The sequence below is a fragment of the Prenolepis imparis genome, unplaced genomic scaffold (assembly GCF_030444845.1).
Source record: "Prenolepis imparis isolate NDT839.2.m4 unplaced genomic scaffold, iyPreImpa1.0 SCAF_6, whole genome shotgun sequence".
In the NCBI taxonomy this organism is placed as follows: Eukaryota; Metazoa; Arthropoda; class Insecta; order Hymenoptera; family Formicidae; genus Prenolepis; species Prenolepis imparis.
The window spans coordinates 5,323,144-5,344,692 of NW_028141164.1; the positions used below are offsets into that span (position 1 = coordinate 5,323,144).

The 21,549-nt window shown below is 44.8% G+C and overlaps 2 protein-coding genes across 7 annotated transcripts in view; one reads left to right on the forward strand and one right to left on the reverse strand.

Moving 5' to 3' along the window:
- Hth (Meis homeobox homothorax) overlaps window positions 1–21,549 on the forward strand; it is a 380,805-nt gene that overhangs the window by 305,333 nt on the left and 53,923 nt on the right. The window lies entirely within an intron of this gene.
- The window catches only part of LOC145937167 (uncharacterized), a 155,156-nt gene continuing 140,285 nt past the window's right edge, over window positions 6,679–21,549 (reverse strand). The window contains exon 4 of the mRNA XM_083040076.1: window positions 6,679–6,805. Coding sequence (XP_082896202.1) covers window positions 6,772–6,805 — 34 coding nt within the window. The 3' untranslated portion in view covers window positions 6,679–6,771. The remainder of the gene's footprint in view (window positions 6,806–21,549) is intronic.

Below are 21,549 nucleotides of genomic sequence, written 5' to 3' on the forward strand. Positions count from 1 at the left end.
ATCAGACGGCATTTAGAAAACATTAAATTCCAATAATAATAAAAAATAGAAGATATGATTATTTAACGAATTAAGAATAATAGACAAATTTTAAATATTGAAAAATAGATAAAGACTTATTTAGTCACAGATGAAATTATTGAATCTTTAGTAAATAATCGAATGACTTCAATCGTTGTTAAACAAATTGGAAGCGATTTAAAAATTTAAAATAGTGTATGAAGCAAACTTTTTGAACGGGAACGAAAGAATCGTTGAGAAGAGTGGCAGAAGGAGCACAGCGTGTCCGAGTTGATAAAACCTTCTCGAAAGACGAAGGCGAGGGTTGAACGGAACAGCACCATTTATCACGCGGTGGAACCAGGTGTAGAGAAAGGAGAGGTCGATATGAACGGAGGAAGCGAGTGAAGTAATAAACTCACGAAAGAACGGTCTAGAGGAGTAGAAAAATCGGAGAAAATAAAAATCTTTTCGCAAACTTTTGCAATTGCTCAAATATTTCGTAAAACGCATATTATTGTGTTAGTATAAATGTGTACTCTCTTACATAAATTAAAATCTCCCTATTATAGACATAGTTAAATAATTGAATAAAAAAAGTAATTGCATTTTTAATTTACTGTGCAATACGAAAGAAAATGTTTCTGCACGAAAAAAATTTCTCTCTGAAACATAAATGAAATAACGGCGTCAGCTGTATCGATATTTTGATTACTTTTATTTCTCTTTTACCTCTTTTCTTCGCGTAATATTCGAGCGCAATTTAAAGAATATCCTAAAACGCGAAATGGGTCATAATATAACCAAGCGATTACACGAACTCTAATGCCCCTTGGGTCCACCTTTAAGGAGGTTCCGTAGGATTTTGCCTGGGCCGCACGAGGAAGTCGCCCCGGGGTAATAACGCGTCATCTCCGGAAGAGGCGTTCGCGTAATTATACGGTAGCTATAGCGGCCACCTCTCTACTCTCTTAGTTGATTTCTTGTCCGCTCGCCTCCGTAAACTCGTTGGTTCTGTGTATAGGCTACTGGTCTTCTCCGTATAATATATCCTATTCCTCACACCCTAACGTAATAATGGTGCGAGAGGATTCGAGGCGGATCGCCATAATTCTTTCAATTTCTAACTTTCCGCGGATTTACAGCTTAAATGGCTGTCTCACCAAGCCATGGATTTCTTCACTGATTAATTTACGCGAACCAGTTATTTTCGCGACGCTCTCTTCACGTACGAGATTATACTGTAACCACAAATCGAACAAAATGACGTTTGAGATATATATTCATATATTTGCATCGCGGTTATAAAATCATTAATAAATTGCAGCGCGTCTACACATTAGTCGCGCAAATCCGAGAGAGTTTGTAATATAATAATAGCTCTTGTATACCCGGAGAAGATAGTCCGATTCGCGACAGCGAATTCGCGTGTTTACATACATCAACGACGGGATTAAACGAGAGCTGAGAGCGCGAGAAAGAGAGAGATGATGCGCAAAAAGAAACGGTCCAGCGCGCAGACTAAACAGATGCATAAATTTCGTCTTCTTCGAAGTCGGCGCTCGGCGATGAATCAGGCTAATTCGTCGCACTCCGAGCACTTTGGACGCGCCCTTGCGTTTATTTGCGAATATTCGCATACAGAGAATTCGCATTAGCACTGTCGTGTACGCGCACCTCCAGGAAATATCGAACTAATTCGACTTCGTGTCGAGAGGGAGGAAAAGGGAGAGAGAGAGAGAGGCTTCGACGCTTTCTGCCAGCCTCAGGCGTCTCATTATCGCGCTTAGCGTAATAGAATAACGCGGCTATTCGTCTTCTTCGCGAAATCGACTTGCGCGGACCCCGGTTCTCAGGGTCGAGACGAATAGATGCCGCTCGGCATCTGGTAATTATTCTTGCACTCGTGTTCGCCAAAGATAACTTAGCATGGCCGATCGGCTATCGGTGAGCGCGCATACGTTAACCTCGGGCTTTCCCGCGGGTACATTGTTGTACTCCATCAAGACGCATTTAGCTCGCAGTCCGTTCGCCAGAGTATCTAGTAGCTTTGCCTAACGGTAGAGTCGCGAGTAAGCTCATTATCGCGATAAAATAAGGTGGCGATCTATCTTCCTTGTAAAATTTAGCGCGTTGTGCAAAACGAGCCTGATGGCACCAACTCGAAAAAGAACGTTTATATCTGTCCGAGTATCTTTTGACTACGAAATGCTTTGAGAAAATAAGAGCTTATATTGCGACAATTGTCAGAATGCATTCAGATTATTTGATAAGAAAAATTATTTCTATTATATAAGTTTTAGACATTTTCTTATATAATGTCATTATTTTTTCAATGCCAGATATTAATTGATTTTTTACGTTTAAAGTCACAATTGAAATTATTATTATTATAAAAATGTTGGAACGGTGGCGAAGAGCATGTATAAGACTGACTTTAGAGAGAGAATAGATGTTGTTAATCAGCCGTTGAATCATGAGTAGGTAGTTATCGCGCTTGCCATTCATTCTGCTTTAACGAACTGGTGGTGCGTTAATGCCAGCGGAGCGTTTGACACCTCGTTCACAGACAGGCGAGCGCGCGGACGCGGACGATCAGGCGGATCTACAAAGTGGCCGTTGGAGAAGCGCACGCGGTTCGTTAAATCGAGACTCGGTCGAGATGACTCGCGGCGTACGTTAGCCGCGAGACACCGCGAAAATGCGGCATGTATTGTTGCCCAACTATTTCGAGAGCTCGTGTGATCTCGCGCGCAACAGCTGTGCTATCTATCACCAACAATGATTCAGTGATCGTACAACACGTCGGAGCCGCTCCCGCTGCTCCGTTTATAGAGCGTAACCCGGAGGGAAGACGGTTAAGAAAGAGGAAGAGCGAACAGAGAGAACAGTAGAGCCTGGCTCGTGCCAGGCTTCTGATCTTCAAAGTATAGGCAAACCTTTTTATCCTTCGCGAGAGCAACCTGCCGCTGTTACAAACGTCGTCGCGACGCTACGTTCTCGGCGTCGTTTAAAAGATCCGGATCCAATTTCATAGTCGACGATATTCCGCGTCATCTCCCATATCCCCAATGGAGGGGCAGGAGATTTCCCATTTTTCTCCTACGTAATATTCCTTTTCGCGGCTCGTGTCGGCCTTCTTTTCGGTCTTTTGAATTACGCTCTATTATACGCGTACGCCTTCTGCTCGAACATGTAATATCGCTCGGCGTCCATAAAAAAAATTGCGCTTTTTTTCGCCAGAGTTTCAGTCTCATATAGACGATGCGGTTCCATGCGTGAAACGATACGAATATTGTAAATCGGCGCGAAACATTTCCGTATAAGCGCGAAACGGAAATTAATGTAATGGCGAACGAGTGCCGGTAATGGCAGAATGTTTTTGAACCGTATATAACACATGTGTGCAGATTGAAGCGAGATATTTTGTTGGGAGATTGGGTGCAGCGCGTGCCTATGGGGCAGTTTAATTTATACCGTGCGACACCGTTTCGCGAGCGGATAGTTACAAATTCCGCGAAACATCACGCGTGTGCCATTTTGCGTGCTCTCATTTTACACGCATACTTTTTCGAAATTACATTTACGATATTACGTATATACGTTTTAATAATTTCAATAATCCAAGCAGTAGATAATAAATAATTTTTACGTAAAATATATTATTTCTCGAGAAATTTCTATATTCAATGCACTTTTGCCAATTCTTCGATGATGTTGCCTATCGCGGAAAAATTACGAGTATTAGGAATGTCATATCTATATAACTAATAAAAGTTATATTTATGATTTTTGGAATTCACGAGCGCTTGATATTGGTCGCTTCCATCCCGATCTAGTCGAACGTAATGGTTGAAGCGCACGTGGATGCATCTCTTTACATAATTCTGTACGAGGCACAGCATGGTCTCATCTCCCAGTCAAACGCCACCAGTTACTCGACTCTTTACGATATTTTTACGATCGTAAACGGGATGAACGATGCTCCTCGACGACGATATAAGCGCGAAGCGATGAAATAAAAGAGAAATACTTCGGGAAATTTTAATTTCTTTGATCCATTCGATTTTTGATGCGTTCTCAATGAAGCGAGATTGCCGTGAAATACGCGAGAAAAATGGTTCAACCGTAGAGAAAGAGACGTATTTCGCAATAACTTATTCGCGTTATCGCTAATCCGAAGCCAGCGTTATCTGTCTTTGCGAAACAAGTGCAACTAAAAGGGGAAATAAAAAGCACGATGATTTTATTTCGCCTCCGTGCCGGCCGTTTCTTTCGTCAGAGCCCCTCATCCTCTCGAAATCTCCCTTACTTCGGACTACGCGATCCTAGGAGTCCGGACTCCGGATCGCGCGAGCTCTCGCTACGAGTTTCGAATCTCTTTTTCGCAAGGGTTGAAATACCGTCGGTTCGAGGCGTTTCCTCTTATCGAGTGGAACGGAACCCCGTGCGCCAGGAAAGAAAATGTAAATCAGGCCTTGGGGTTAGGGAAGAACGGGCAAAGCCCCTTCGCGCCCCCGGGAGGAACCAGGAGCTACGGTGGAACGGGGAGATGAAGTCGATCGACGCCCGGGAGAGTCTGTGTATGTGTCTGCCTTTTATATGCGTCCTCGACCGTGTGCGAGCGTCGGTCCGTCGATGCAAATGCAACTCTCGTCGGGGGTTGGTTGTTTCGTCGCCCGGTGATATATCGCCTCTCTTGCGCACAAAACGCTCTCTCTCTCTCTCTCTCTCTTCTCCCTTCTCTCTCTTCTTCATCCCCGCGTGTACTTCAGAGCGGGCAAACTCGACGTATTTTCGAGCCCTGGGGGCCGACGCTGCCGGGTCTCCGCTCCGGAGTCGTCTCTTTTTTTTTTTTGCTCTTTTTGCCTTTTTATATATACGTCCCTCTGCTGGAAGCAGGCTTTAGGCGGAGCCGGACCAACGTCGCTTCTGTATTAGTTTTTACGAGGATAATACACAACGCTTAAAGGGATAAGGGATTAAGCGGGCCGACCAACTGACCACCAGCCCTTTCGCGTGTACGCGATATTATACGAGCGACGTGTAACATGTAGATTACCGGAGGTGGGTGAATGGATTCCTGAATGAATCCTTAGAAGTGGCATGAATTTGCGATACATCTTAGATAAAATCGATTGAAGATTCAGAATCACAAGTATCATTTATTTTACTTGTTCAAATTTCGACAAATTTACGATAACACAAAATATTATAATCGTATACATATCGTGTACATATATTCGAATTAAAAATACAATTTGATTATTTATAAAACATTTTTTTTACACTTTTAGTCAAGTGTCGCATTAACATATGTCACGAATTACAAAATCGCTCGAATGCCATTTCCATGTTGAGTATCACGGGAAGGCACGATATGTAACGTAGCATTCGACGAGGGAACGATACCCTCGGAAGAAATAAGCACGACATAAGGTACCGGAAGGGCGATCGTACTCTGGCAAAAGCCGCGGTCGCTTAGCGCGGCCGCTTTGGGAGAAAGCATCATAAATAACGCCCGAACTTCGGATCTACTCTCGCTCCCGCCACCCACATCCCCCATCCCTCGGTTCTTCTCTCCGTTTTTCTCTCTTTTTCTCGTCTCGTCTGTGTTTCAGTTCACGGATATCACCGCGCGGCTTCTCATCCCGCGGTGTTTCGGGCGCGCGTTTCGATCTCTCCCGGCAGGGCTTCGCGAAATATGAGTAAAAACTACGAATAAGAGGGTTGCCGCTGTGTTACATCCATAAATAACGGGACACGTGACAACCGAGCCGAGTGGCTGTCGCCGAGGTACTCGTGTATTACTGTATTTTCTGGGTTCGCGCGGCGTGGTGTTTTCACACGCACCGGCGGAATAAAAGGCGCGGCCTCTCGCGTTTTGAGCCTTGTCGCGGTTTTATACACACGGTAGATACCCCGCCGAAAAATATCAGTCTTATATTTTTTTTTATTTTTCGCGCGAACGTTACTTGCGCCACCGCGCGAATATAACGCGTTATTTACGAACCAGTCGTGCTATATCTGTACGAATATTAACAAACAAATGATCAGTGCTGTTATACGATTTATTTGCGATACTTTCAGCGCGGAATATAAAGCTAAAAACCGAGTAATAATTGGCAATAACAATAAAATATTATTAGGGATCGTATATATATTATATAAACCAGCGTGTAATGCTTTTTTATCAAACAATATTCACTGCATGATATATACTAAAGCGCGAGTAATGGGAAACCAACGACTACAATAATAATTTACGTATTTTTATCGATATCGCGATTTGCAATGGCCGCGGCCGGATGATAACGCTGATGCACGCGTTTTAATATGTATAAATGGCAAATTTCTTGACGCCCCCCAGTAGAATATCTCATTTGCAAAACGATAGCCGCACGTGCCTCGCGCATTTCGGCATCACACGAGAACGAGGCACGAATCGCGCGGAAGTAGTCGCGAGTTTCGAATATGCGCAACATGCAACATGCCAGACTCTCCCGCTATATGCAGCGAAATAATATATGCGGGTGCTAATACATAGACGTTACCAGTTACCTTCGTGCCAGGGGTAGGTAGGTTGCCGCGCTGACTCGTGGAGAGGAGGAGGACGAGGGGGTGCAAACGGTGCGCCGGTATGCATCCTGTCTCTGTGCCTGAGTGCATACTGCAATATTTACCCTCCGTGCGGCTCCTTACTTCCAAAGTGAAACATAACCAGTATCGCGAACGGTGAAATACTGGCGAGACTCTTTCGACCGTCCGACGTCACTCTTTGATATATCCAACGCGAATATAAAACCTGTACAAGAAAGAAATGAATGTTGTATGCGATGCATTTTGAAAATTGCTGTTGATAATCTCGATCAAGAAATGTGAGAAAAAAAGTGTCAAAATACAATGCCTAATTATAAAAAATGAGTATAATTATCAATATCCTATTCGCACTTATTTCGCAGTTACACTCTCTAAATATCGATTTATCTAACCGATTTCATGATTGCCCGTCTGCGACCGCGATGCTGCGATCAGAGAGGTTGAACATCAGAGAGAAAGGAGATTGGCAGAAAGAATTCTGCGGTGGACGGGTGATTAGTCTCGTCAGTTCGCTCGCGGTAGATCGTCGCCCGGATAAAAGCGCCTTCGCGAATAGAATACGAGCCGACCGATGCAAGGCTTGCATGTGTACCCCGGTGGATAATACGAGCGTCGATGTAAGACAATACCGCGATTATCTATCGCGCGCACCATGTATGTACAGGGCGAGTATATACACTTTAACTATCGCCGGAGAGTATCTGCGGCTTGTCGACACAGCTTCGACCGCCTAAGACATTATATGAACCTGGCCCCGAGGCTCTTAAATGTCCCGACACGGCTCCGCGGATGTTGTTTCAACTGGATGTCGCGTTCTCGTTGCAAGTCTCGTAGCGATGCAGAAGAGCGGAATGATGGGACGCGTATTTATTCCGAGATCGCATTAATGATAGAATGACAATTATAGTAATGCAAATGCGCTGTGATGCCGGAGGAATTATAATTTATGAAATTTTCTTTTTATTAGATTGAAAATTTATATTCGTATTTTTTTGTATTGGGAGAATTTCTTCACTTTCTAAACAATTGCAACAGAGAAGGTATACAGTTCGCGAATTAAAGAGCGAATATATAAAGAAAGGAGCACTCTATCCCTCCACATTTTCCCGGCTTTCTTTGTCGAACCTTTTGTTAGACCGTGAATTGGATTACGTAATCCCGTTTGTATACGAAATGACACCGTCGTCTCGTATAGCTGATATTTAAGCAGCAAGTCTGTACGGGCCATTGTCAGCCTGTAATTGACTACGATTGGAAGATTGGATTTGGATCGTCGTAACTCCTGCAGAGTGAATAAGCGCGCTCGCGCGGATCGTTTCGGCGACGAATTCGCTCTTCCAGAATACCAGGCACTTCGTTAAGCTCAATTATCCGAGGAGTGCGGGAGTTATCGATATGAGTACCATTGAGAATCAGGAGGCGGAGATAGCAACCCCCGCTGTCGAACTTCCGCTTTGGAGTCGCTTCGAAACTTCGCTATCGTACTCGAAAACTCGAAACTTCCTCCTCGAGCGCGCAACGACAGACTTCAACTTTTAATTAGTTCGGCGTTAATTAAAAATCTCTTTATCTTGAATTTTCTGTCGCGAAGGGATGGGATATACGTAGAAGATTTTTCCGCGCCGTAAAGCGGCGCATCTTTTATATTACAATTTATTTTATATCATATCATTCCTGATACATAATTTTGCATACTTTGCGAAATTTAGTTTGTCGTTCGATAATCCTCAGTACCTCGGAGACACGCGAGACCAATATCGAAGGCGAAAGTTGACGATTTATCGAGAAATATCAAGACCTTTACCGCAATTGTGTTTCATAAGGCCGTAAAACGCTGTCATTAGGCGCGAGTGCGGTTACCGGTGCTGTTTGCGGTTAGCCCTCCTTTTCTCGCGTGTACCTCGTGTGCACTCCTTGAAGAGCCGCCACGAAGCGCAGAGTTGCACGTAGCGGACGTTTTTTTCTTTCTTTTTGTTGCGTGCGTGCGGTTTATTCCAGCAACAAGGATACGTTTATGTTTCCCTCCCAAACGCCTCGCCTTGCGGCTTGGCCGCAAAACGTCGCCTATTTTAACGACTCTTCCACGCTCGTGTGTACGTCGCGGGATATGTACGAGGCTGTCCGCGATTATTACGGCATATTCCGCATGAAAGGACGCGAATTAGCAGTCTAACGATATATTTGCGGTTTGATTATTGTTGAGAATCGGGCGATAATTCGTAAGCATGTTGAGTATTGCTTTCATTGAATATATACCGCAATCTTGAAATTGTTAAAATATTTATGGTATTGCGTGGGGGCGCAATTTGAAATTTTTTTTTCTTTTGCGTTTTTCGCAAAGTTGATTGTAGCGGTAAACGTGTGTGATATATTCTTGAAATTAATATCTTGTGTAAATTTAAACAATGTTAGCTCGATGAGTCGCTGTCGCTTCCTTTGTAATGACGTTAATGCGAGAGCTTAGCCGTGCTTTTGTATGCGATCTGCCGGCTTGAGCGCGGAATTTTGTTGCGTCATGGTCTGATGACGCTGGTACATCGTTTCTGTCGCGTCACAAGGAGCTGAAGAACCGTGCACTGCATCCGTCACGAAACTAATGCGTGACCCAGTGACGACGAACGAAAATATAATACCACGGCTAATGGAATTGTTATAGCTTGCAAGAAATTAAACAAATTGTTAAAAAGAGTCACTGTTAAAAATTTTATCCAATCGTACACAAATGAATAGAGTTAAAATAAAAATCGCTTCTCTCCATTATAAATTTTCTAATAATTAATGAGGAACAAAATAATATTGGAATATTTGATAAAAAATTTCAATAAAATTATAACGAAAATAATACGAACAATCAATCGGGCTGAAGTATATATATAATCCTTTTCTCTCGCGCGAAGGGCCTCGCAATCGTCGCTAACGATCTTGTGTCTGATGGAACGCCGGGAGAGGATGAACCCCGCAGCTCGTCCATTCGATTCGTTCGAGTGTCGATTCCTTTTTCTGATAGGCGCCTCTTTCGGCTTCTTACGCGCGACTCGGTGCATTTTCATCCGAAGTTGAACGCCTGCGAAAGATCGCAGGGAGCAAAAGAAAAAAAAAAAAAAAAAGAAAACGCCCCGTTCGCCACGATCGTCCCAACGTGGTGAATCAAGTTGTGTCGGTCATGCGGCGGGGGGTCGGTGCCCGACAGTATCGCTCTTAAAGCATCGCTTCCATAACGCCGGCACGCCACGACCCGATATCTTAAAGAAGAACCCGGTTCATCCGCCTGATGCAGAAGAGAAAGAAAAGAAGGTAGAAGGAGAGAAACCCGGGAGCCATCAATAACCATTAAGTTCGCGTGCAATTATATTCACATTTGTTAGGCGTGGCGGCAAAAATAGTCGTCGCCGACGAAGCCGAAGACTGGTCCCGCAACCCCGAGTCGTCGTTTGAGAGAAAGCAACGTCCGAAATTATCGGCCGCGACATATTAATACAAATCGGATATCGGACGTTGTGGACATCGCGTTTAGCTCGAATCTCGCGGCGGATACGCGCGACGAGAATATCTTGAAATGAAAATTGATGGAAAGCGGATAGTCGCGAACGGAAGTAAAAGTTGTCATTCTTGATAATTTGTCGCGCGAAGAAGAGTCGCTTATTTCTTGATTTAAGAAAATCGTGGTGTCGCTCGTTTCAAATTATTACTACATCGATCTCTTTCACACACGTCGTTTCGCGACATTTATATCGACTAACCCCCCTCCGGACGATCGGCGACACCGAGGAATATCTTAAAGCTCGTTTCAACGTTTATCGCCGTCTTTCTTTCTACCTAACGAGCAATAAACGCTCTGCCTTTCGCGGAGCTCCTTGCCGAGTTATGCGTCATCCGATAACGAACGTTCGTCCCACGAATATCAAACATCTTCTTTCGGGGCCCTCTCACCCTTCTCTCACTGTCTCGCGTTTGATCTCGAATCTACCTGCGACTTCGGTCCTCCTCTCGATCTCGGACGGACTCTTGGTCCCGGCATCGAGTGGATTTTTTGGTACGCGGACGATCCTGGGAATGGTGGTGCATCGTTAATAAAGAATACGCCGTGGGCACACCACGGCATGCCATTGGCGCTTGCGAGCCCACGGTCATCTCGTTATTCGATATTAATAACGAGCGAGAGTCAGCGCGCGCGCGTTCTCCATCTCTTTCTTCTCCTCCTCGGTAGATTCGAATCGTTATAATGATCTCGCGCTCGCTACCGGTTAAAACATTCCTCGTCCTCGGTGCGCGACGAGGGACGAGGAGGGAGTGTGTCGGTCCGAGTAAGAGTCGGTACCTCATCGCCGAGAGACTTTGCCGCTGATGCTGTTCGCTGCCGCGCTGTTGTTGGCGCGCGGTCATTTGGTACTTCTAATCACGTGCCACTCCGCCCGAGTTATAAATGACTCTGCGCTTTCATCTCGTGCTCCGTCTTACCTCGTCCCGCGCCATTTGCCTCCGCTTTTTTGCCATTGTTATTATTTCGCGGCCGATCCCTTTCTCTCTTTCTCTCTCGTCCCGCAAAATTGTACAGCCGATGACAAGGAAGATGAATATTCGCCGCGGGGATAAAAAAGAAAAAAAATCGTTCTCGCGGCCCCGCAAAAAAAAAAAAAAAAAAAGTGACGTCTCGAGTTTTCGATTCGCGTACGAGGAGGTGTGTATTTATCTTAGTTTCAATAATGATAACTGCATCGATAAAGATCACGGTGGAAGAAAAAAGTATGTAAATCGTATATCCGTATCGCGAGTTTGCCTGATTTCATAATCATACGTCAGTTTGGCTTTCTATGGTGAAAATCTTAAGGATCCTTATCGCATCAGCCGTATCTAATTATCAAGTCTGTTCTTAATTCGCGGGATAACGACCGGACAACACGACGTGACGTCTAATTGGCCAGCTGACGCGCCTCGATACGCCGGCACGTTCGTTTGCATACGCGTGTGAAATATTGCCGTCGCGACGACATGACAGGGAGCGTTCTTTCTCGTCCATAAAGGGCCATATTTTCTCTCTTTCTCTCTCTCTCGCGGTCACTGTACGTGGATGATTGTTGAGCGGACTCTATGGATCGAGCGAGCGTTGATCCACACACGCGTAGATCCTGGTGCGCGCGAGAAGGTGCACGGGTCACATTCCACGGAGCATTATTTCCTCGCTCGCATCGAAGCGTCCAACAAAAGGAGGCAGCTCCTCTCAAAAGGCACCCCCGCCGTCCTCTCCCGCTCGTCTTTTCTCTACCTTCCACGCTTACTTCTTCTGCTTCTCGGCGGCCCTCATTAATAGTATTCACTGGAGAAGAGATTCCTGGCTTGTGATCGCGTTGGTTAGCTCCTCGAATATATGTATCCGTCGTACTTTCATCGTCGGATTCTCTAGGTAGCATATTTAAAGTTTCTAACGAACTTTGGATGATACATGGGCTTGCGGGATTAGAGTTTGTCCGCCGACCCGGAGAGACCTAATCAACGAAATATCTAAAGATTTCGATTAGTCGTCGGTTCGACTAGGAAAAGTTTTCTCGAGAAATTCGAATCTTTTTTCTTCGTCTTATGCGGAGACTCATTCAATTAAAAAAAGTAGAATTAGAAAGTGCATTATCAATGGCATACCGAATTTCCCGACCTAAACAAATCCACGCGGAGTCGACCTAAATAATCCGCGTGGAGTCCTCGAGTAGACCAATAATCTCGATTCTCGAGCCAATGGAAAAGACTCGCGAAACATCTGGTCTTATTGACGTTTCGGATTTTCTACTCGTATCCTTTTCTTATCCTCTTTGCGTCCTTTTTTTAAAAGGCACGCTCGAGCGATGTTTGTCTGTCACCGAGTTTCTTATCGCTGTGATTTATGGCTCTATTTATTTACTCACACAAATTTATTTCATTCTGTTTAGTTCACACACACACACGTGCGATCATACGTCAGTGTAGTTTCGAGCATTGGCGTTCGGATTCTATATTCGCATCCTTTTTCTATACTCTTCGCGTCCTTCTCGCGTTATCTCTATTTCCTTATAAGGCATGCTCGAGCTCGAACTCGAGCATCGCGGCTTTGACGAAACTCGATACCCAGATAAAATCTAAAAAGGAATATGCCGACACTTTTTTCACAACTTTCAGTTGTTTAGGTGTCGCACATCGCACCTCGAGGTGTGAAATCGTTTAGCTACTACATGTCCAGCTGTCATCGAGTTTCGTATCGCCGTGATTTATGACTCCATTCACTTACACTTTTATTTCATAGTCTAGTTACACATACACATGCGATCATAACGTCGGTGTGATTTCGAGCATTGATGTTTCACATTCTTTTCTTACCCTCTTCGCATCTTTTTCTCGTTATCTCTAATTCTTTAAAAGGCTCGAGCGTCTTTGACGAAACTCGATACGCAAATAAAATTAAAAAATAGATACGTACTCGTATAAAATTTCATTCATTTTAGTTTCTCATACACGCGATTATAACGTGTAGTTCCCATTATTTTCTACGAGTGTAAGAAATAAATGTGTATATATATCTTTTTTGATTTTTTTTAACAATAATAATGTTTTAATTGACGTACATATATTACTATTAATTTTGGTGATTTTTACTCGTTTGTATATTTTAAACATCTTACAGAGAAGCTTCTAAGAAATATATACAATATAAGAATGTTTTAGATATTCTTATTTTTAGCATTTTTATTTGTGAATAAACTAAATTGTATTGAATAAATCTTTTATAATTACTATTTCTTACAAAATTAAAAAATTTATACTACTTATTTATACTACTTAAAAATTAATTTCCAATGAAAGACATGATCTAAATATGGGTGGGAGCGGATATATCCGGAATCTTTTTATTATGTACATCCCTAAATTATTTCATGCACGAAATGCTGTTATTGAACGGTAGTTGCGAAAGACGTCTTCGGATATCATGATGCCGGTTCACGGAAATGGATGATCGATAGGAGGTATCATTCGTAGGCGGCCCATGCTCAAATTATTCGGCTAAGCTACTAGTTATCAAGTTATCTCTCACAACCACTTGGCTTTCGAGAAACGCGAAGAACTGACAGTCATCTATCGATGCTGCCTTTTAAGATTTAAAACGAAATAGAGACTTGCAACAACATACATAAAAACCTGCAAATCTGGAAAAATGTTTAATAATACTCGAAAAATTTTTTTGCTGCATAATTTTAACTTTAAATGAGAAATTAGAGCGACACATTTTTTGATATCTTTTTAAATAGAACATTTTTGTCAAGTTAAATTATTATAAATTGATTGCTTCAGAATAATGTTGACCATTCAGAAAAATTTGTTCAGTTCTTTTTTATAAAATAATGAAACATTTAACATCATCGAAAGAGCTAATTCCATTTTTATGTCCATTTCAATGTATTTATTTATGCGAACGTGAATTAGATCGCTTTTTTTTATAGATAAAGAAAAAAGAATCTTGATTACGCTATCATGTTTATATCGATTTTGAAAAAAATTTTATGTAAAAAAATCTAATGATTATGACACTATGTGCATGACAATGTACTGTGTTGACATATTATACAAGGCATATTTAACTTAAAAAAAAGACGGTTTAACTCTCGCGTGCAATTGATTTTCGTTTGAAGACCCGAGATGGTCTCGTCTCTGAAGCGAATCCACCTCTCTCGCGATATCGACTCTTCGATCGTTATACCCATGGATGCTTCCGGGAAAGGTGCACACCGGCATCATCGCGCGCAAAGCATGAGGGAGCACGAGGGGTACAGGGTACCAGTACACCCACACCGCGTGGCGGATAGCAGCGGGGGTCCGCGTGATTTGTGGCCGTACCGCGAAGTCGCGCAGCGGCTCTGATATATTTTACGGCCGGGCCGTCCTCTGCGTTCCTTCCTCGAGAGCGACGCGCTCTTCCTCTCGGACGTGTCGCTTTGACCCGCGAAGGGCCCCAGCAGCCGACATTGTACCGCATATACACGAGCGGTCAGTCGTCTTTACACGCGGCTACATCGTATTTACATGAAAAAGGAGTCGCCTCCTTTCCGCTCCGCGCCGCAGCCTCTCTCCATCACTTCCTTCTCTCTCGCGCAAACCGCCCCCGCCTATGCAGAGCTTGACGAGGCGCCTCACCCTCGCCCCCGCGTCTCGCCGAAGATGCCTCCCAGTGTAAACACGGTTCATCATTATATCGCCGGGGGAGCCTATATTTCAAAAACTACAGCGTCGAGGCTTTTTATGCTCGTCCCGGGTCGCTTTGAACGTCGGTGCCGTGCTGGAGAACGCTTCCTCCATTTACTGCTTTACAAGCGGTACATTGAGGCGGACGATACCAATCTCGCGTCCGTCAATGTTGCAGGAATAATATCGCAAGGGAACGGCGATACGGATCACGCGATCGTCCTCGTAATGAGCGGGGAGGCCTCGAAAATTTGCGGAGGGCAATTAACCGGACTCTTTTTTTTTGTGGAAGACGCGGAACAAAACGCAATTAGAGGACTCGCTGCGTGCCAACGTAAACGAAATGGTACCAAACGGTCGCATTTCTTTCGAGTATCACGCTCGTCGATTATCGTTATCGCGCGCGCCACTCTCTTTCGTATCTCTCTCTTCTCTCCCCCTCCTCTCCTCTCAACGAGACGCGTACGAAAGAATTTAGACGCGCCCCGAGTATTATCGGGATATCCGGCGAGATAGCCGAAGGAACAGTGTTGGAAAGACAGGTTGGTCGCTGCGGGGGTCTACCGCGAAGAACGCATGCAAGCAAAGCGGACGGGGAGATGAGAAGGAGAAGAAGAATAAGACGATTCCGCGAGAAGGAAAGAGAGAGAGAGAGAAAGAAAGCACAGCGTGTGATGTGGTATACCTATATAGTCGCACCAACATCAGGATCATGTATACGTGCGTGCACGAGTACGTATGCACTTGCGCGTTTTGCCTCGGCTGTTTTTTAATGCTTTTATGCCCACCGCGAAGGAGCTATCGGGGATCTCGCGTCGTAAGTCTGCAACTTTATGTTTGCGTCGGTTAACCTTCCCTCTCTCCTTCTCTCTTTTCTTTTACCACCCTGCCTTAACTTACGTTCCCTGGTACGCTCTCTCTCGCCTGGTCGCCTTGCTTGAGACGTCTTACGTCGTCGTTTTCGTCGTTCTCTTCCTCCTTCTCCTCGTCGTCGTTTTCGTCGTCGTCTTTCCCATCTTCGCCGTCTTCGTTCTTGTTGTTGTTGTTGTTGTTGTGTCGTTGTCGTCGTCGTCGGCGTCGTCGACTTTGGTGCTCACGGCATATATCTACTTTCCTATACGTACGATATTCTTATCCGCCACTCTTTTGCAGCGCGCGCGAAATTTTCTTCGGTGCATAAAATGTTCACTCTTTCTCGCAGCCGTTGTGAAACTTCTTCTACCTTTCTCGCCGGAGATGCGTCTTAAAATCTTCACGATTGACGAGCGTCTGTCGAGTTAAAAAGTTTCGAAATGTCCAGAAACGATTAAAATAATCTTGAAGTTTATATAAAAGCTTAATTAAAAAAATGTATCTACGTTTTAATTAATAATAAAATATTATTTCGCAAAGTTTCCAATAATATAGCAATCAATTTAATGCGCGTAAAAGAGTGTCTCAATTTTATTAATAATGTAGGGAAGAGTTTGTAGTTGTAGAAGGTAATTTAACCGCATCGTAATCGAGTTGAGTGTATATTCACCATAAGAGGGGGTGGGCAGTTAAAATCCAGTTTGTATTCGCGCTTCGCTAGCGATAGCTACCCATAGATATCGATATCTCGAGTCGAGAAGAGCAGAGTAAGGCAGATATGCAGAGAGAAAGAGAGAGAGAGCGAGAGGGGGAGGGATGAAAGAGGCAGGCTTACAGACACCCTCAGCCATCCTCGAAGCCACTAATGTATGTAATTGATCTATTGTGCGATGCATTAGCCCTACGGGCACCAGATAGGTTATAGCAGCGCCGAAGGTGGAAGTGCGGATGGGTGGAGGATGAGAGGTGGAAGGAACTTGATGGAAAAGGGAGGAGAACGAGAGAGGGAGAAATCCGTGAATGGGAAACGGATTTCAGCAGCTTCTCTTATTAGTTCTTTGCGTTATTAGATTAGGCTAATGCACTCTAGTCTCTCCGTCACCTCCGTCTATATATCCCTCCATTCCCTCCTGTTTGCAACACCTATCGAATTCTCCTCCCTTCTCGCTGGTGCGTGCCGCTGAACGGCATTGTCAACGGCTTCTTTCCTCTAATTTTCTAGATATATTTAGATAGGCACTTTACGCGATCCGCGTGATGCACCGCAATGCATTTTGTCTCTCATCGCTTTCAACTTATAACAAATCGCATCCTTCAACGTAATATATCTGTTGAGAAATAAATAAAACGCAACACCCCTGTTTTATATCGAATTGACGGTAGAAAGTGCATAGGCGACTGGCAAACCGCCGCACTTGTTAGAGTCTCGCTTCGTTGACGCCTTTAATTCGCGCGGTGCATCGGTGCGTCGCGAATTTCGAGGTTTCACGATTTTCGACCTCGTTAACGAGCTACCTTATGTATGCATTTATCCGCCACACGCTCTGGCGTATTCAGTTGAGAGAGAAAAAAAAGAAAAAGGCACACAATCCGCTTATTAATTCTGCGCAAACGATGCGGTCAGCGATACAATGCCGCGCGTTCAGTTAGGCTTGTCGACACGTCATCTCGCATGACTCAAAGTAACCCTCGACCCTCTTCGCGGGGTTAGAAAAATCGACGTAATAGTTTATTGCGGTCTACCGCAGCCAGGCTATTGACATATTTTGACTTTGTCGCTCATCTTTAGATGTAGTACGCCCGCACCCTTTCTCTTCCCCTTTTCGCGGCAGCAGCATTCGTTAGTTACTTTGCGGTTACGTTGCACGTTTCGTGGCACGACGTGTCCGCAATTATTTAGACGAATTTCGTGCGCGTGGGGTCCTCGGGGCGAGTCTCGACGATCGGTGAAGAAACGGCGAAGAGACCGGAGCTCCGGCAACGAGAAACGAATAAAAGGACGCACGGGTGAGGATAACAGATGGGTGTAATTGGAGGAGGATACCGGGAATTACGCGATTGCCGCAAGACGGACGAGCGATCCCGAGATATCGCGACGACTCCGCCGAACGTTCTTCGAAATCCGCTGGAAACCCTTCTCTTCTGTCCCTTCCACTTTCTTTCCTCGATGTATACTTGTCGTTAGCCGGAGGATCTCGAAGCGCTATGCGCATCATCCATCGTGTGACTAATCGCCCTTGCACAACCAACCGGATTGTCTAATTATCCAGTCGAGACAATCTCGATCTCGATTCTCCCTGGAGAATTCTACCTTCTGCGATACGACGTGCTCGTGAAAAAAAAAAAAGTAAATTGCGCGTATCGGTCTGAATTTAACACGGCAATACTGTCATCGTCGAGACGAAAGTTACAGAAAGTTCGTAGATTACATCGGCAAACTTTCGAGTCACGTTTGGAGAAGCGAATGCATTTAAAAAACTTAGGAAAACTGGTAACCGGGTAAAAGCTGCTACTCTGGTCGGTTCCGGGCGCGAAAGGTTCGTTCGTAGAGAAAGTCGTGGTTGCGCCCGACCGAGAAAACTATTATCTCGAGTTGATTATGATTGCATGACTATGAAATTGCTCGCTGCGAGAGACGAAGGAGGTGGACGAAGGCGCGCGAGGGTGGAGGCGGATGGCGGGCGCTTGCATGACTCCTGAGTTTCTCAACAACAATCGTAACTAGCTTTCGGTAGTGGCGGAGCTTCTGGGGTGGAACCAGGCGGCGTCTTCCCACGTCAGCGTGACGGACAGACAGCAGCCCCGGGCGGACTGACAGACAGCGCGACCGGTAGCTCGTATTTTATTCAGTGGCCCTGGCGACCGAACAATTACGAGCGTTCCGCGGACTCGTACCGAGCTATACACGCACGATACCGACGATACCGGCTCGGCTCTCTACAGTAGGCGAGCCAACACAGGATGCGAGCCGCGCCGGCCGGGTCTCCACAGGATACTACTTCGATTGTGTGCGACGGATAATTATCGTCGAACGATTTGCCGGTCTCTCTTCTGCGAGCGAGAGAGGCACGAATCCACCGATGCGCGTCCGCTTGCGGCGTTTCCGCGATCTTATTGGGCATGTTATACGTAGTAAGGACCGTGTCTAATTTGATAATCTTCCTGTGGGCTCCCACGTCGAGAAAGTCCGACGTCGCTTCCTCGAAATTTCTACCTCGCCGTGCAAAAAAAAAATGTAGTCGCAGAAAATGAAAGATAAAAAATTGTCTTCCCTTTAATCGAACCGTTCGACTCGTCCGCTATGGGGCGAAAATAACGAATGCATACGAATCTCTCCCCTGTCTCTCTAGTTTCGCGCGTCCGACGACACAAAAAAACGTCATCTCGTGCGGGCGCCGACTGCTCTTTTGTTCTCCAAATTAGGATACAGAAGTGGATTCGGAGCTCGCGCGTACTTTCCGGCCACCGAGCGAATCCGCGGGCCAACCCTCCCGCGTCAACCGACTCTGTCTTTTTCCGCGAGACACGTCACGGCGGGACAATGGATCCTTTCCGTTTCTCGACGACGACGACGGTGAAACCGCCGTCGTGAATGGAAATCCGTTCGGCGACGTTAACGCGAAATTTCCCCATTCAGCCGCGGCCCTGTGCCTTAATAATAAAGAGCCGGGCGCAGCTACTGCAATTACTGCAACTGCCGCGACGAGTAAGTGCGCGAGCTGGTGAGTCACGCCGCGTGTTCGTTCATGCGAAGGCACATCTCTTCTTTCCTCTTTTTTTTTCCTCAAGCCTCTTCAGGGCAACCTCTCTCTTTGTCGCATCGCATTCTTCTATTTCATTGTCGAGAAAACCAATTTCCTGGTACCTAAATTACGCGCGCTTCCGCGCTCGGGACTGGCGGGGTGAGAGAGATGAGGAGAGAGAACGGTGAGTACAGAGCGCGCAGGAACAAGGGATAGACGAAGAGAGAACGAGTGGGGGATGAAGAGAGAGAGAGAGAGAGAGAGAGAGAGAGAGAGAGAGAGAGAGAGAGAGAGAGAGAGAGAGAGAGAGAAAGGAGAGGAGAGGGGCGGAAAAACCCTGCCGTAATATCACAAGTTTCTACCTTGGGTCTAGCGCGAGCCTCAAGCTGAAACGCCGGAGGCAGAGCGAAGAGGAACGAGCAACAGAGACAAGAAGATCGTGAAAGAGAGAGAGAAAGAACGGAGCGAGCGTGAGGGCGAGCGGGCAAAAACGTTAATTTGAAAACGTCACAGTTTAATTTAAAATTACGTAAGTAGGGGCTGCTCTCTCTCTCTCTCTTTCTCCCTCGTCTCCCTTCATCCACTCTCTCGTTCCTCGGGTTCCTGCTTCTTTCCTCGTCTCTGAACTGGCGGCTCATGGCGGAACCTGCCGTTCCTTCACCACCTCTATACGGCAGCTACGGCATTCTTGCGATCGTGGTAATAATAGACGCGAAGTTTTGCCCGCGATTTCACCTTCTCTCCTACCTTCCGTCTCGTACTGCCGCCTACAATTATTCAGAGAACGAGCGGAATTCCCTTTCTCGCGGGCGCGCGTGATCAGCGAAAACCCAAGGGGCGAGAGAAAATCTTGCTGAATTCAAACTTCGTTTGTATTCGCCAGCGAGAGATTATGGAAAATTCTCTTCCCCTTTGGTCTCGGCTCTCGGCTGAAGGAACGATGTCTGTTTAATCATCGGATAACCGATGAGAGAGTCGGCTGCGAAAATTTTAATCCACACGATTATGTAAAATATTTTTCTATATACTTCATTACATTTAAGGCTCCTGGGTGCTCACCGCGGCCATATTGGATTGTGACGTCAGAGGCGAGAAAGTACACGCTGAAAATTCTTAGATGCCATTTTTTAATGAAAAGATATTTCGATTTAAACAGCACTTCAGATGACTTTAGCACACTCTTAAAAACCCCCGAAAACTATCCTTTTTCCTTTATAATCAATCAACATCTGTAAAATGATCGAGATATCAGACTTTGACATGCGGAATGACTGCGCATGTGCAAAGACCAGACGGACTGGGCTTCATAACATTACATTTTACAGCTGTTGATTATAAAGGGGAAAGGATAGTTTTCGGGGTTTTTTAAGAGTGTGCTAAAGCCATCTGAAGTGCTGTTTCATCGAAATATTTTTTTATTTCGAAATGGCATCTAAGAAATTTTAACGTGTGTTTTCTCGCCTCTGACGTCACGATTTCGACATGGTCGGAAAGGAGCCAGGAGCCTTAATTTAATATATATTTTAGCAAATTTTTTGTCTAAATTCACAAAATTAAAAGAGAAAAATGTGGAATATAATATATATAATCATGTCTAAATTTGTGCAATGAATTCAGCTTAATTCTATGTTTTATCTTCACTAATAACATCGTTCACATTAGTTGTTCTTTAATATCGATTCGAGAAGTGTAATTCAGACAAGACGGAATCGCCTGTTGAGTCAGTGGTTGAGATATTTATTAATGTTTTATCATTACGGTAAATATAGAAGGTGGCGTCTTTAAATTATCTGTTTGAATTATATCGGGCATTCGATACAAGTTTCATTAAACAGGAAAAAGAAGCAAATTATTGTCGTTCCTGTCACATACAAAATTCAATACCTATCTGAGCAAGCATAATAAATATCGTCGCGTATGCGGTCGATGTGACACTCTTATTAAAGTTATAAATATTAATATTATCGTGTATTATATCAAGAGATGCTTCGGTCGTACTTCGGAGCGAATCCACAAATAATCCGGTAAAATAAGGACTGGTTCAAGCAATGTTCAGGCGTCTTCGACTACTTCGTGGAAGACGAACACTTGGACCAGGCAGATGGAATGTCGAAGATCGCGATAGAGTAATACCTACCGCACCGTGGAACCTGAT